A 16,970-nucleotide genomic window follows, 5' to 3' on the forward strand; every position below is an offset into this window, starting at 1 on the left:
AGCCTGTGTGTCCAGAGCCTGTGCTCCGCAACGGGAGAGGCCGCAGCAGTGAGAGGCCCGTGTACAGCAAAAAAAAAAAAAAAAAAAAAAAAAAGAAAAGAAAATGACACCATTTACTTTTTAATGAATTAATTCTTTTTGGTGATATTCTAAAGTAATCATTCTGTCCTGATTTTCTTTGGTTTTAGTATATGCAGAATCAAAGTGACCCGGGCTCTATAGACCTGACAGTGAACATACTTACGATGGGATACTGGCCGACGTACACCCCCATGGAAGTACATCTAACTCCAGAGGTAAGTGTTTTAAAGCCCGAATGCCCTTTGTTATTCATATACTGGTGCTCCAGAGCCCCACAGACCTCACCCTTGTAGCACCCAGGCCGGCACAGATGTGCTGTCTTTCAAGGAGTGTTTAAATCATGCACTCGGTCAAAACCCCAATCGTCTCTGTCTAAACAGTGTTCTCAGTGGACGCATTTTGTCTCCATGTCCACTGGCCACCCGTGAAGAAGATGCTGGCACAGGCGCTTTTTTTAAAAGTTCCTGCATGCAGAGCCATGGGCCTCCATGTCTGGCTGTTCCTCCCGCCCGTTGTAGACAGCACCAGGGTCCCACGAGGGGCAGGGGTTGGTGCGTGTGTCGGTCGTCACTCTGGTTCTCTGGGGACATGCGGGTACTGGGGAGAACCCTGGGCTCAGGCACGGAACGTGCAGAGAAGGAAGCAGCACCCGGACCGCTGTTTGGGGCGCCGGCTGGCTGGTGCCAGGCCTCCAGGAAGAGAGCTGGGCGTGGAGCCCTGGACTCTGGGAGCCGGGGCAGAGCGCTGCCTCTTGGAGCCCTTCTTGCCGTTTCCAAGACAGTATCTTTCCTTGGCTGTTCTTCTGTTTCTGACCCCACTAGTCTGTTGCCTTTGTGGTTTTCTTCTCTTTTTTCCCTCCCCTCCATCCTGAATGCTGATGTTCTGTGGAAGCCCCTCAGCTTCCTTCCCCTGGCGCACATACCCCACTCTCCTCCAGCCTATGTGTCCGCTTGCCCCATGGGACCTCCACAGCCGTGGGCTCGGCCCTCCCTCCCTGAATCTCTCCACCTGATGGGAAGACTCTGAGGCACCCCACACGCACCTGGTTCTCTCGTGCTCCTGGGCCCAGGTGTGACCCTCCCAGTGGAACCTCTTCTGCAGAAAACCACCACACACACCCCCCCCACCATCTGGGAGACACTTGTCTCCCCAGTTGCCTTCGCCAGAAGACACCCCTTACCTCCTCCCCCCGGGCGTGCCCTGCTCATGGTGCTGCAGGTCTGTTCAGTTGTTGTATCAAAATAGTTCAGGCTGAGAGAGCCTCATCCACCAGAGGGCAGACGGCAGAAGCAAGAAGAAGTACAGTCTGCAGCCTGTGGAAGGAAGACCACGTTCACAGAAAGGGAGACAAAATGAAAAGGCAGAGGACTTTGTACCAGATGAAGGAACAGGATAAAACCCCAGAAAAACAGCTAAATGAAGTGGAGGGCGGCAACCTTCCAGAAAAAGAATTCAGAATAATGACAGTGAAGACGATCCAGGACCTCGGAAAAAGAATGGAGGCAAAGATCGAGAAGATGCAAGAAATGTTTAACAAAGACCTAGAAGAATTAAAGAAGAAACAGAGATGAACAGTACAATAACTGAAATGAAAAATACTCTAGAAGGAATCAATAGCAGAATAACTGAGGCAGAAGAAGGGATAAGTGACCTGGAAGACAGAATGGTGGAATTCACTGCCGTGGAACAAAATAAACAAAAAAGAATGAAAAGAAATGAAGACAGCCTAAGAGACTTCTGGGACAGCATTAAACACAGCAACATTTGCATTACAGAGGTCCAAGAAGGAGAAGAAAGAGAGAAAGGACCCAAGAAAATATTTGAAGAGATTATAGTCAAAAACTTCCTGAAATGGGAAAGGAAATAGCCACCTAAGTCCAGGAAGCACAGAGAGTCCCAGGCAGGATAAACCCAAGGAGAAACACGCCAAGACACATAGTAATCAAATTGACAAAAATTAAAGACAGAGAAAAATTACTGAAAGCAACAAGGGAAAAACGACAAATAACATACAAGGGAACTCCCATAAGGTTAACAGCTGATTTCTCAGCAGAAACTCTACAAGCCAGAAGGGAGTGGCACAATATATTTAAAGTGATGAAAGGGAAGAACCTACAACCAAGATTACTCTACCCTGCAAGGATCTCATTCAGATTCCAAGGAGAAATCAAAAGCTTTACAGACAAGCAAAAGCTGAGAGAATTCAGCACCACCAAACCAGCTCTACAACAAATGCTAAAGGAATTTCTCTAAGTGGGAAGGACAAGAGAAGAAAAAGACCTACAAAAACAAATCCAAAACAATTCAGAAAATGGTAATAGGAGCATACATATCGATAATTACCTTAAACGTGAATGGATTAAATTCTCCAACCAAAAGACACAGGCTCGCTGAATGCATACGAAAACAAGACCCATATATATGCTGTCTACAAAAGACCCACTTCAGACCTAGGGACACATACAGACTGAAAGTGAGGGGATGGAGAAAGATATTCTATGCAAATAGAAATCAAAAGAAAGCTGGAGTAGCCATACTTGTATCAGATGAAATAGACTTTAAAGAATGTTACAAGAGACAAGGAAGGACACTACGTAATGATCAAGTGATCAATCCAAGAAGAAGATATAATAGTTATAAATATATATGCACCCAACATAGGAGCACATCAATACGTACGGCAACTGCTAACAGCTGTAAAAGAGGAAATCGACAGTAACACAATAATAGTGGGGGACTTTAACACCTCACCTACACCAATGGACAGATCATCCAAACAGAAAATTAATAAGGAAACACAAGCTTTAAATGACACAATAGACCAGATAGATTTAATTGATATTTATAGGACATTTCATCCAAAAATGGCAGATTACACTTTCTCCTCAAGTGCACATGGATCATTCTCCAGGATAGATCACATCTTGGATCATAAATCAATCTTTGGTAAATTTAAGAAAATCAAAATCATATCAAGCATCTTTTCCAACCACAACGGTCTGAGATTAGAAATCAGTTACAGGGGAAAAAAACATAAAAAACACAAACACATGGAGGCTAAACAATACGTTACTAAATAACCAAGAGATCACTGAAGAAATCAAAGAGGAAATCAGAAATTACCTAGAGACAAATGACAACAAAAACACGCCGATCCAAAACGTATGGATGCAGCAAAAGCAGTTCTAAGAGGGAAGTTTATAGCAATACAAGCCTACCTCAAGAAACAAGAAAAATCTCAAACAATCTAACCTTACACCTAAAGGAACTAGAGAAAGAAGAACCAAAAAACCCCAAAGCTAGCAGAAGGAAAGAAATCATAAAGATCAGAGCAGAAAGAAATGAAATAGAAACAAAGAAAACAATAGCAAAGATCAGTAAAACTAAAAGCTGGTTCTCTGAGAAGATAAACGAAATTGATAAACCATTAGCCAGACTCATCAAGAAAAAGAGGGAGCGGGACTTCCCTGGTGGTGCAGTGGTTAAGAATCCGCCTGCCAATGCAGGGGTCACAGGTTCAAGTCCTGATCCGGGAAGATCCCACATGCCGTGGAGCAACTAAGCCCGTGTGCCACAACTACTGAGCCTGCATTCTAGAGCCCGTGTGCCACAATTATTGAAGCCTGCGGGCAGAGCCCATGCTCTGCAACGAGAGAAGCCACCGCAATGAGAAAAACACGCACCGCAACAAAGGGTAGCCCCCGCTCGCCGCAACTAGAGAAAGCCCATGTGCAGCAACGAAGACCCAGTGCAGCCAAAAATAAATAAATAAAATAAAAACAAAAAGGAAAAAGAGGGAGAGGACACAAATCAATAAAATTAGAAATTAAAAAGGAGAAGTTACAATGGACACCAAAGAAATATAAAGCATCCTAAGAGACTACTACAGGCAGCTCTGTGCCAATAAAATGGACAACCTGGAAGAAATGGACAAATTCTTAGAAAGGTATAACCTTCCAAGACTGAACCAGGAAGAAATAGAAAATATGAACAGATCAATCACAAGTAATGAAATTGAAACTATGATTAAAAATCTTCCAACAAACAAAAATCCAGGACCAGGTGGCTTCACAGGTGAATTCTGTCAAACATTTAAAGAAGAGCTAACACCCATCCTTCTCAAACTCTTCCAAAAAATTGCAGAGGAAGGAACACTCCCAAACTCATTCTATGAGGCCACCATCACCCTGATACCAAAACCAGGCAAAGGTACTACAAAAAGAGAAAATTACAAACCAGTATCACTGATGAATATACATGCAAAAATCCTCAACAAAATACCAGCAAACAGAATCCGACAACACATTAAAAGGATTGTACACCATGGTCAATTAGGATTTATCCCAGGGATGCAAGGATTCTTCAGTATACGCACATCAATCAAGTGATACACCGTATTAACAAATGGAAGAATAAATACCATGTGATCATCTCAATAGATGCAGAAAAAGCTTTTGACAAAATTCAACACCCATTTATGATAAACACTCCAGAAAGTGAGCAGAGAGGGAACCTACATCAACATAAAGGCAGTATACAGCAAACCCACAGCCAACGTCATTCTCAACGTACTTGGCCTCTCTCTCTCTCTCCTTGTTCTGGATCCGCTTGTTCTGGACGTTTGCTATAAATGAGATCGTACATCGTGTGGCCTTTTTGGTTGGGCTTCTCTCACCAAGCATGTCCTCAGGGTTCATCCACACTATCGCGTGTGGCATCTTCTTGCCTATTTAAGGCTGAATAACACTCCATCGGGTACATGGACCACATTCGTTCATCCATCCATCAATGGGCATGTGGGCTATTTCCAACTTCTGACTGTCGTGAATGATGCTGCTGTGAACATGAGTGTGCTGTGTTTGATTACCCATTGTCGGCTTTTTGGGGTCTATCCCTAGGAGTAGAATTGCTGGTTCATGTGATAATTGTTCAACTTTTTTGACGAACTACCACCATTTTTCGTAGCACCTACGCCATTTTACGTTCCCATCAGCAACTCAACAGGGGTTCCAATTTCCACACCTCCTCACCAACATTTATTATTTTTCATTTTTTATGATAGCCATCTTAGTGGGTATGAATCAGTATCTCATTTTGGTTAGACTTGCTTTTGCCTGTTGACTGATGATGTGGAGCATCTTTTCATGCACTTATTGGCTATTTGTAGACCTTCTTTGAGGAATTGTCTATTCAAGTCCTTTGCCCATTTTTTAATTGTGTTTTCTGTCTGTTGAGTGGTGAGAGTTCTTTCTGTATTCCAGACATTAGATCCTTATCAGACATGTGACTTGCAGATATCTTCTGTGAATTGTCTTTTTATTTTCTTGATAGTGTCCTCTTGCATAAAAGTTTTTTATTTTGATGAAGTCCACTTACTCTGCTTTTTTCTGTTGTTACTTGTACTTTTGGTCGTATCTAAAAAACTATTGCCAAACCAAGGTCATGAAAATTTGTGCCTATGTTTTCTTCTAAGAGCTTTATAGTTTTACCTCTTATATTTAGGTCTTTGATCCTTGTTGAGCCTAGAACGGTAACTAGCTAGTAAGCACCCAGTGTTAGCTGCTGCTACCTTATTATAATCATTATTATTATTTCCACTCCTGGGGATTAATCTCCAGGAAATAATTTTAGGAGAGGTCTGCATTGCAAGGTTTATCACACTGTTGACTTTTTTTTAGGTGTGAGATGGTACAGTAGACCCGTTTTCTAGAAGAGTCCTTGTCTGTTAGCTGTCTTCTGAAATACTTAGAAATGCAGTGACATCATGCCTGGGACTTGATGTATTGAAGATGGGTCATGGGTCCGTGGGGTGACTAGGAGCTGAGTTTGAAAGCATGAATAGGAGTTGCCAGGCAGCCGTGAGGCTGGCAGGCCTTCCCGACAGAGGGCCCAGGCCCTCATCCCTCGGCACCTGCTTTGCAGTAGCGCAGATGCAGCCCAGGTCCCGCTCCCTTAGCACCCCGTCCAGAGGGCTGGTGACAGTGCCGGCGGAGCAGCTCCGGACCTGGCAGAGGGGTGGGATGAGGAGGTGTGCGCCGTGAAGTGGGGGGGGCCGGGCCCAGGGGAGAACTGAACCCTCTCCTAGGAACTGGGCCTCAGCTGGTGACACTGCCAGGGCCAAGTGGAGTGCGGGCCCTGGGGCTCCGGGGCGAGAAGACAAACCCGGAAAGACACAGAAGGCTTGGTCGCCAGTTGGAGACAGGAATCCTCGTGATGAGGGTCTCGGGCGCCCGGGGGCAGGGGGAGGCTGCAGAGGGAAGCTGTTGAGAGGGGTCATCTCACCAGATGAAGCCTGATGAGAGCCGTGGGTGCTCCTGGGCACAGAGGCTGCGGGAGGGGCCGAGGAAGCCCGCGGGGGCTCGGGAGGGAGGTCCTGGCCTCACTGGACGGCGTCAGGAGCCCTCCCAGAAAGTACCATTGAAATCGAGGCAGCCTCAGGGCCCGAGCAGGTGGTGGCAGCTGTCAAAACACAGAAATGACTTTTCATTCAGCCGTGAACACTGAACAGTATGCGGTTCTTCAGGTTAAAGGTGTTTACCATAATTACATTTGTTGTTTTCTTGGCTTGACAGATGATTAAACTTCAGGAAGTATTCAAGACGTTTTATCTTGGAAAGCACAGCGGTCGAAAGCTTCAGTGGCAAACTACACTGGGTCACGCCGTGTTGAAAGCAGAGTTTAAAGAGGTAAGTCCTGTGTCTCCTCCACTTTTTATTTTTCTTAAGTATGTTAATAGAATGTTTTTTGATTGTGATTGAACTTTGGTAGCAAAGAAAGGAAGCGATTATTCAGTATAACTCAACACTGACTTTTCAAAGGTCAATAAAATGAAACAGTCAAAGGATTACTATTCTAATCAATAAAAATTAATTAGAATAGAAAAGCATTTACCTAATTAAAAATAGAGCTAAGGCTGTGAAGAGGCAGTTCATAAAAGTGAGACTGAAACATCGCTATCCATGAAAACGTGTCCACTTCTCTGCCCATCAAAGGGTTACAGGTTAAAAACAGTAAAACGCCACTCTTTGACTAGGAAACTGATAAGAGGCTAAAACTAAAAGAACAGCAGCCTCGCCCACTGGTGGAAGGAGCCCGTGCGCTCTGCAGAGGGCAGTGTGGTGCTGCACCTCAAAACCTGAAATCACGGGCTTTGCTGCAAGTAGTTCCAACTCTGGGAATTCATCTTAATAAAACATTTTCACAGATTAATGAATAAGAATATTTGTTTCAGTGCTGTCATTAAAAGTGATAATTTAGGAAGGGAAAATGCATACAACGTATTGATAAATGAAAGAAGCATGTCACAAAACAGTCCATATTTGAACTTAACTTCAGTTTTGTAAACAAAATTCAATTATGTATACTGAGCCAAAAAAATTACAGAATCACTGTTTTGCAATTGTACTACGTTAACTATGCATTTTCATATAAATTATATATACATATATATACAATTACACATAAATTATCTGTACATATTTCATCATGTGTTATTATACAGGATCATATACACAAAACCACACACGCTACATATAGTTCTTGTTTTTCTTTTTTTTTAATAAATTGATTTATTTGTTTCCTTTTTGGCTGCGTTGGGTCTTCGTTGCTGCGCGTGGGCTTTCTCTAGTTGCGGCGAGTGGGGGCTACTCTTCGTTGTGGTGCGTGGGCTTCTCATCCCGGTGGCTTCTTTTGTTGTGGAGCACGGGCTCTAGGTGTGCGGGCTTCAGTAGTTGTGGCTCGTTGGCTCAGTAGTTGTGGTGCCCGGGCTTAGTTGCTCCGCGGCATGTGGGATCTTCCTGGACCAGGGCTTGAACCCGTGTCCCCTGCATTGGCAGGCGGATTCTTAACCACTGCGCCACCAGGGAAGTCCTCACATACAGTTCTTTAAGGTGTCGTGAGAGTTAGATCCCACGGTCCCCTTACTGTCCACACCCCGGGCTGGGCCCAGAGGAAGCGCTTGCACGGGGTGCCCCTCCCCACAGTGACCACGTGGCGAGTGGCAGTGGCAGGGGCTGGGTGATAGGAGGTGGGGCCCGTGTCAGCGGCCGCAGTGGAGGGAGTATCGCGATAAGGCGGGTCACATGGCTTTGTGTGTGTGACAGCGCTACGTCTGAGGAGCCATTATATACCTTAATTTAAAAAGACTTCATTGCCAAGAAAATGCTCACCGTCGTGTGAGCCTTCAGCAAGTCCTAACCCTTTTCTGGTGGAGGGTTTGAAATACTGAGTCACCGACATGGGACACGGGCACGGAAGGAGCAGGTGCTTGGAAAGGGAGCCGACAGACACCCAGACCTGCAGTCGAGCGAGGTGTGACGTGTGTGCCTGTTGGCGGTGGTCCTTGTTCTCTTCATGCGGTATCAGCCGCGCCTCCTGACGGCTTCCCCTCCATCCCGGCCTCGTCACCGTGCCTTCTCATGCTCTGTCCACAGTATTTCAAGAGAAGAATTAAGTGCAATCCTGAGTCATTATATTCTTGTATAACTGGTAACTTAATTTTTTCTAATTTGGTGTTTAATGAGTAATTTCTTACCATTCCCCATGCACACAAAGTTTGAGAGCAAAGAGAAGCCTCTTAAAAAGGTCTGTGGAGTGTGCAAACACAGCTTCCCACATGAGCTGTCCTTCTCTTTAAGGGAAAGAAGGAGTTCCAGGTGTCGCTGTTCCAGACGCTGGTGCTTCTCATGTTCAACGAAGGGGACGGATTCAGCTTTGAGGACATAAAGATGGCCACTGGGATAGGTAGGCACGCGTCCTCAGCAGGGGCGTTTTCTGGGGAAGAGATGGAGACGCGGCCTCTGCTGGTCGCACCCGAGATCGAGGCTGCTCGGGGTCCTGACCTGTGCGCTTTCTCCCGCTCAGAGGACAGCGAGCTGCGGAGGACGTTGCAGTCCCTGGCCTGCGGGAAAGCGCGCGTCCTGATCAAAAGTCCCAAAGGAAGGGAGGTCGAAGACGGAGACAGATTCATCTTCAACGGAGAATTCAAGCACAAGTTGTTCCGGATCAAGATCAATCAAATTCAGATGAAGGAAACCGTACGTATCCACTTTCTCTTCTTGTTACACGGCATTCACCAGGGAATCACTAGTTTTAGAGTAATTTCTCGACTGTAGGGTTCCAGAGCATATTCTAAAGCGTCTAATTACATACGTCATGTCTATGAGAGTGCTTATTTTAACATAGCTTTCATTACTTTATGCTCACGACAGGAGCAAAAATCAGAAAGAAATGCATTTAACAGTTATGGTTCCTATTCACAGAAGTGGTGGATAAATCACATCTTCCTAGACCGCATGCTGTTAGCGTGGAGAGCACGTCATTTCCGAAACCCGGTGACTTGTCTCTTGATTTCTGCATAGCACTCAGCCATTCTCTCAGCCTCGCCTCCACCAGGTCCTGGGGTGGAAGTGGCGAGGGTCCTGGGAGTCGTGGACCCACTGGCAACGCCTCTGGGATCCATGTGCAGGTGGAGCGTCTGTAGTTTTGATCAGGCTCTCGAGTGTCACGTGTCCGGAGCAGGTTCTGGACCTGCCCTCGGGCCTTCCTGATGCAGAAGCCCTGGCACCGCAGGGCTGTGGCCAGCGTGTGGGCCAGGCGGGCAGACGCGCCCTGGTGCCCATCTACAGAGCAGGTGTCAGCCTTCCCCTTGTACGTGTGGATGAGGGAGGTGGTCCAGATGATGTATGGGCAGCTCTGAAGGTCTGCGGTGGCGTCACAGACGCTCCTGCACCTGCAGCGGGGCTGGGGCCTGCCGTCCCTCCCCGGAGGAGCTCGGCGTTGCCCAGGCGGGAAGTATGTTCAGATCGTGCAAAAGAAATAGATCAATAAGTACGTGAAAGGTATTTAATCTCATCAGGAGTTGTTTCAATTCAAATTAAAATAATATTCTATTTTTTGGCTATCAATTTGGGAAATGTTTAAAAGTTTGATAGTATCCGGAGTTGGCAAGAATATGAGAAAACGGGAATTTAAATTTTTTTTATTTAATTTATTTTTTAAGAGACGTTTGGATTGGCACAGCGTTTTTAGTGGGTAATCCGACATATCTGTTGAAGGTTTAATGCACACATAGCCTGTGTTCCATCTTTCTTACTATTAGGAATTCATACCAGAGTGACTGAAGGGTGTAAGATTCTGGAGTTATAATTCCCAAGTGGGCCTGTCTGTCACCTCTTTGCTCCAGAGGTGACCTCTCCTGCCACTGGAGCTTGCAGCTTTTTCCTCTGATGTCCATGTGTAAACTTGTCTTAATGGGATGGCTCCACGTGCCATTTACATGCACCATTTTGTAAGCTGTGCCTATTCTTCACCCTGGGCCTCTTTCCATGTCAGGACTTGGTTTTTAAGGGTGCAGAGTAATCTGTTGTGTGGCTCGAATCCGAGAATCCGTGGGGCCCATCTTCAGGGCCTGGCAGTGCCCTTGCTGAAAGGCAGTCAGGATGTTTCCATTCCTGGAAATAGGGTTATGCTAACCATCCTGTACAAAACACTCCTGTTTCCCTGGCTGGGTTGTTTCTTGAGTATAAACTCCTTGCCCTGGAATCGCTGGGTCAGAGAACATGAACTTTGTTGATTTGACCCCTCAGCCAGATTCCAGTCTCTGGCTCACGGGGGTCCTGACCTCCGCCCCCTGCCTTTGCCCACCCCGTTCTCAGGCATGGAAGTAGTTCACTGCCATGTTAGTGTGACTTCCTTTGGTTCCTCTGAGCATCTTTTTGCCATTTAGGAGCTTGTACAAAGTAGGTAACCTTTCTAGTCCTCAGTTCTTCATCTTTTAAAATAAGTGTAACACCATCTCAGGGTGTGAGATTTCAGTGAAAATGCTTAAGACTCTTGGCCAAGCACCTGTAAGCACTCTATAGATGTTGATCCTGCTCTTTCATGAGTTGCCATTTGCATTTTTCTCTTTTTAATTAATTGCTTGAATTCAAGTCACTGGTACATTTATTGTAATATTCCACCTCTGACTTGTGGGTATCCTGTTTATATTGAGGAGATGAACCTTTGTCTTTTGTGCACATGATTTTGTCGTTCTGAGAGCGTTTCCCACATGACTGTAGTGGGAAGTAGAGTCTTTTCTTGCAGTTTCTGACTTGGGGGTCATCCTAAGAAAGACCTTCCTCTAACCCAAATTTTAAAAAACGTTTACCTCTATTTCTCTAGTAGTTTATACATTTAAATCTTTCTCTGAGCAGTGTAGAAATTATTTTAGTGTCAGAAAACATTGTAACCACCCTCCCTACTTTAAAAAGTGGGTTGATTCTCTGACAACCTATTGGAACTGTCACCTTTATTATAATCAGATTCACATATTATGGGGCAGTTTCTCATTTCTGTTCTACAAGTTCTGTTGATCTGTTTCATAGTCAGCACCCAAAGTCTTTTAATTAATGTACCTATTCCTATAAATTTACTTACTTTGGTCCTGAAGTTAAACAGTTTCACTAGAACAAAACTGCAGCACAGAACAGGATCCACCCGCATTGTGGCCTTTCTTTCAGCAGAAGGTTCTCATCAGACTCCACAGTCGGAGATAGTTAGCACTGAAATAAACTCTCGCATCCGGCTTCTCCCGTGCAGGTTGAAGAGCAGGTCAGCACCACAGAGCGCGTGTTCCAGGACCGGCAGTACCAGATCGACGCCGCCATCGTCAGGATAATGAAGATGAGAAAGACGCTGGGCCACAACCTGCTCGTTTCCGAATTGTATAATCAGCTGAAGTTTCCCGTCAAGGTGAGCGGGTGTCAGCTTGATTAAGTCGCAGCACCGGGTGCACCCTTGGCAAAACACATACGAGTCTCACGACCTTTAGCATCGGACCATCTGGCCTCCGTTACAGCTGGTCACACACTACAGAAATCTCCATGTGTGTGCGAGAGTGGGGCTCCACCTGACCCCCTGTCACCGCGAGAGGGACGCTAGGGCCCGGCTCTCTGTCCTCCCGCTATTGTCACGTTGCCTCTGCCCGGGGACGTCTGCCCTAAAGCCTTCCGGCAAGTGTCCCAGAACCACCTGTGCTCCTGGGCAGAAGTTCTCTGAGGCCGTGTTGTCCAGCCCAGGTGGACCGGGGAGTGGACGGACACTGGACGGGCCAGTGGGCCCTCCTGTCCCCAGGGAGTCCTGTGCCCCGCCATGCTTGCACCCCGCGGGGCCGGAGTCCCTGGACAGGGAGGGACCCGGACAGGAGGGACCCGGCGGTTCACCAGAGGCTGCAGAAGCGCCAGCTCCGCTCCAACAGGTGCTGGTATCGGCCCATCACTTGGGGTGGAGGGTCCGCTCGGGCTCGGAGGCCACCGCACAGACACGCCTCCAAATGCAGACGTGCCCGGTGCGTCCCCTTCCCAGGGGCACTGCCCACGTGGAGCATGTGTAGTAGTACACGGTGATGGCAGGTGGCATCAGGGGCATCGTCCTCACAAAGGAAGGACACACCCCAGGCAGGCTCTGCCAGGCTGTGGTGTGCAGCGACCTCGGTGCCGTGCTCACCGTTCACAGCCTCACACCCCCAACGGGCAGCCCTGCTCGGACGCCTGCCACACGGAAGGAAGCCCTTTGCTCACGATACGACGTTAACACTGTCTTTGGAAGCAGGGAGTTTTGGTCTAGCGTTTTATAATTGGCTTCTGATTATAAATGATTCTTTGTAGATGGGTGTGTTGATATGTGGTATATGCACATAACTGTAATCCCGTGCTTCGAGCGTGGTATCTTTCCTATATTCCCCTATGGTTGTAAATCTAACGCCACTATAATTGGGGCTTTTGTTCTTCTTTTCCAGCCTGGAGATTTGAAAAAGAGAATCGAATCTCTCATAGACAGAGACTACATGGAGAGAGACCAGGACAGCCCCAACCAGTACCGCTACGTGGCCTGAGGCTCGCGGCGGCTCCTCCCATGAGACACTAGAATGTATCTTTAGGGCAGAAACACTTCTGTGCTGTTTCTAGGACTTTCTGGTACTTAGCAGCATGGCTGCTTTGGGACTAGCAGGAAAGAGGGGATCCTTGGATCCTCCTTCACAGGCTCAAGGATTTGCAAATGGCTTGTGTACCTTCCCTCCAGTTATTCCTCCTGTTCTTTTAGGCATTTGGGGGGTTCCGTGGCTCTGCAGAGTGACTCTGAGGTCGGACAAGCAGATGCTGGTTTCTTAAAAGAGGCTCCTTTGTAAGCGGTGTTCTGGTGGCAGAAGCTGGTGTTCAGGGTGTGTGTGTGAGACCCTCCGTGCTGCCCTTCTGAGCTGCAGGGACACAAGCTCTTAGACCCCAAACAAGAACCTTACTGGTGAACGTTAGGGAGAAACAGTCATTCTTAGAGCTGGCTGGTCGATTATGCAGCCTGGATGGTAGCATCTGTTCCCGGTCTTTCAACAAGTGTTAACCCCTGAGGAGTGGCTTTCAGGATGGGGCTCCTTGGCGAGACCTCTGATGCACCAGGAGGACAGCACGTCTGACGTGTGTGACGCCGCGAGCCCATGGGCGCCTTCACTTTACTTCCACTGCGTCCCTTGTGGATTTTCTGTTTGAGGGTTTAGAGGGGGGGCAGTGTGTGTGTGTGTTTGCTGTTCTAAGATTGAGTCTAGCAGCCCCGTTCTCTGCATTGGGGAACTGCTGTTTGATTTTTTCTAATTGCGTTGTTTGTATGATTGCGACAGTAAAGTTTGGGTTTGTTTTCACGGCCTGGGCAGGGTGGCTGTCCTCTGCTGTAACCGCTGAAAAGGTTCCGGAGGAGACTTGACATTGTGAGCTGGGGTGACCTCGGTGGCACCTGCTTTCATGTTGTGTGCGCACAGCTGGGGCTGAGCAGTGGACGATGATGTTTGTGTGGTAACTAAAGCAAAGATACTTTTCTGAGGACATTTAAAAGTGCTTTATATTTTACATAATAGCATGCTACATTTTGATTAAAAGCTACCAAAGGAATTTTGATCATGGTGTAAGTGTTGAAAGCAATATTTTCTGGAATATACCAAGTTTATATAATTTGATTTTTGTGCTAAATTATTAAAAGATTCTCCCTTTTTGAAACATGTGTGTTTAAAATATGCCATCTTAGGGGTTTCCATGTGAAAATCCTCTTTAAGTATCGGCCTTATTTCTATATTTGTAAATTTTCATTTGTGAGTTCAGTAACAGGTGGTCGGTAATAAGAGACCAGATAGATTCTACTTCTTAGACTTTACGTTCATTATCTCTTTGATTGTTGACATTGTAATTTAATGTAGACTTACCCTGAATAAAATTACTTTAATGGGCCTTAAAATTACATTAATGAAACTGTGGTATGCAAACGACACATTCCTCCTCACCCTTTTAGCGTGGCAGACAGCAGGGCGGGGTGGGCCACAGCCCCTGGCCCCCCGCCCTGACCTCACTGTGTTTCACCTGTGCGCTTCCTTCAGGGTCATGTCACGTCACGTCACGTCACGTCTCATACAGTTAAAGGTCAACGTGGGAAACTGGCAGTCGAGGAATGATTGAAAAGGAAAAGACACGTAGGCAAAAAGCTACTAAATTGGAAGGAAGAAGGTGAGATGCTTTGATGACTTACACGGGGAAGCCCTGAGCTTCAGGCAGGAGGTCGGGGCAGCGCGGGACGGTGTCAAACGTCCCCTTTAAAACACAGACACGGTGACTCTACAGTAACAGCAGGAAAGAAACGGGCAAGAGGAGTGGAGCGTTGTTTCAGACGTCTCCTGACGCAGGGCGGCGGGCAGGGCGGTCCGTGCGGAAACCACGCCCGCGGGGCTGCAGCGGGGCGGGGCTGGGGACAGGCGCGTCAGCAAGGGTCCAAGAAATGAAACTGTAAATAGAAGAAAAGAACTTGAGATGCGTCTTTTTTGGAGTGGCAAAAAGTCTAATACGAATTAAGACCCCTTTTTTAAAAGACAAAGATAAATGACATTCTTAAATATCGGGAGGGGGGGAAACGTTTTTAAATAAAAACTGGCAATTTGGGGGGTCAGAATAAGGCAGTGCTGAGCACTTCTGTGTGCACAGAACTGCCGGCCGGCCGCCGTGGCTGTGCCCTCGGTGAGTCTGAGCCCAGAGCGGCTGGGCGGGGGGGGCGCCATGGTCCCTGGCCCAGGATGGGGGGTGGGTCGGGACGGGCGCTCACTGGGGCTGGGGCTGGGCTGGGGGGCGGGAGGGGCTGAGGTAGGATCAGAGCTGGAGGACGGAGCGGTGGATCAGAAGGAGAAGCACCGAGTCACCGTGATGCCGAGGGCGGCCAAGCCCCCTGCCTCAGGCCCCGGGGAGACGTGTCGGGTGACGGGTTTCAGGTGGGCGAGCTGTTAGGCCAGGCAGGAGCTCTGCTGCCCAACACCCTGTCCCCCCGTTCCCTCCCTGGGGTGGGGGGTGACCCTCTGATGAGGTCGACCCTGGTCCACCTCTGGCCTGGAAGCGGAACCTGCCCATCAAGAGACTGACGGTCGAGGGGTCAGCAGAAAGGGCTGGGGAGACCGGGCCATCAGGGTAGCTCCCGTGCTCTGGCTCAGACCGCGGACCCTCAGGACGTGCCCCCTCAGTTGCAGCGTGGAACGGTGGTCTCGGCTAAACTGACAAGCACATGGATCGAAAATGCCCGTACTCTTGACCCACCAAAGTCCACATCCCTTTCGATGTCCTGCCGCTCGTGGGGAGGGAAGCCTGGTACCGGAACAGCACGCACAGAAAAAATCCTGAATGTCCTCGGACAGGACTTAGGTGGTGTCCGTCCAAACGTGTGTGACACTGGGCCCCCCGGCCTTCCCCAGAGTGAGATCCAGACGCTGACGGAGCGGATGTCGCATGGGAGGGAGAGGTGTGGCCACGGGAGGGGGCAGGGCACCACCCCGTGCACGCGCGTGTGTGTGTGTGTGTGTGTGTGTGCGCGTGCGCGCGCGCAGGTGCACAACAGCACACAGCTGTCCCTCACAGTGGACTTCCAGGGCCAAGGGAAACTGTTCATTGCATACTTTATACTGCTTGAATTTTTGCCAAAACAAAAAGTTTGTAAGTAAAGTTCATCCAAATTGTTAAAAAAACAAAATGGCCCCGCATACCACACCCATGGCATCCTGCCCCTAGCATGGAGGGCATGGGTCAGCCCAGCCAGGGGGACCCAGCGCCCCTCCCCCTCCCCCTCCCCCCCATCTAGTCAGGTGTGTCTTCTTCGGTTCCTTCAGAGCAAGTCACACATTCCAGCCTCCATTTACTTGGCTCAACTGTTTTCTCAAGAGTATCTAGTATACGGGCTTCCCTGGTGGCGCAGTGGTTGAGAGTCCGCCTGCCGATGCAGGGGACATGGGTTCGTGCCCCGATCCCGGAAGATCCCACATGCCGCGGAGCGGCTGGGCCCGCGAGCCATGGCCGCGGAGCCTGTGTGTCCGGAGCCTGTGCTCCGCAACGGGAGAGGCCACAGCAGTGAGAGGCCCGCGTACAGCAAAAAAAAAAAAAAAAAAAAAAAAAAAAAAAAAAAAAAAAAAAAAAAAAAGAGTATCTAGTATGAAAATGAGGAAATGAAGGCCCATATTCTTCCCCATGATTCCTACCCCTTCCAGTTTCTGACAGCTCTTGTCATATCATGTTTATATATTTATACATGTTAAACTTTGCATGTTTTGTCTAAACGTTGCAAACTCACAAAAGGCATTTACGATCATCTGTTAACTCACCCTGGAACCCCGGAGTGAGGTGTGATTCTGTACCCGGGCAGCTCAGACTCTGAGCACAGAGACGAATAAGCTCTCTTCTTCCAAACGCCATCAAACGCTCAAAGTTCACGTCATATTTTAACTTTATATCTGGACTCTGGTCCAGCTTTTTGTCTTCCCTGGACATTTTAAAATAAAAATTTTAAGTAAAAATATAGCAATTTTTAATGCTATTGATAAAAAAAACCCCACAAACCTT

General features: G+C 47.7%; 1 protein-coding gene across 2 annotated transcripts in view; it reads left to right on the forward strand.

Annotated features, from left to right (window-relative positions):
* The window catches only part of CUL4A (cullin 4A), a 42,569-nt gene extending 28,240 nt beyond the window's left edge, over positions 1–14,329 (forward strand). For both annotated transcript variants that reach the window (XM_060080217.1, XM_060080216.1), the window contains 6 exons: positions 189–296; positions 6,654–6,767; positions 8,718–8,823; positions 8,944–9,116; positions 11,662–11,814; positions 12,860–14,329. In XM_060080217.1, coding sequence (XP_059936200.1) covers positions 189–296; positions 6,654–6,767; positions 8,718–8,823; positions 8,944–9,116; positions 11,662–11,814; positions 12,860–12,955 — 750 coding nt within the window. In that variant the 3' untranslated portion in view covers positions 12,956–14,329. The remainder of the gene's footprint in view (positions 1–188; positions 297–6,653; positions 6,768–8,717; positions 8,824–8,943; positions 9,117–11,661; positions 11,815–12,859) is intronic.
* The last annotated feature ends 2,641 nt before the right edge of the window (positions 14,330–16,970 follow it).

This window comes from Mesoplodon densirostris, chromosome 17 (assembly GCF_025265405.1).
Source record: "Mesoplodon densirostris isolate mMesDen1 chromosome 17, mMesDen1 primary haplotype, whole genome shotgun sequence".
NCBI classification, from domain to species: Eukaryota; Metazoa; Chordata; class Mammalia; order Artiodactyla; family Ziphiidae; genus Mesoplodon; species Mesoplodon densirostris.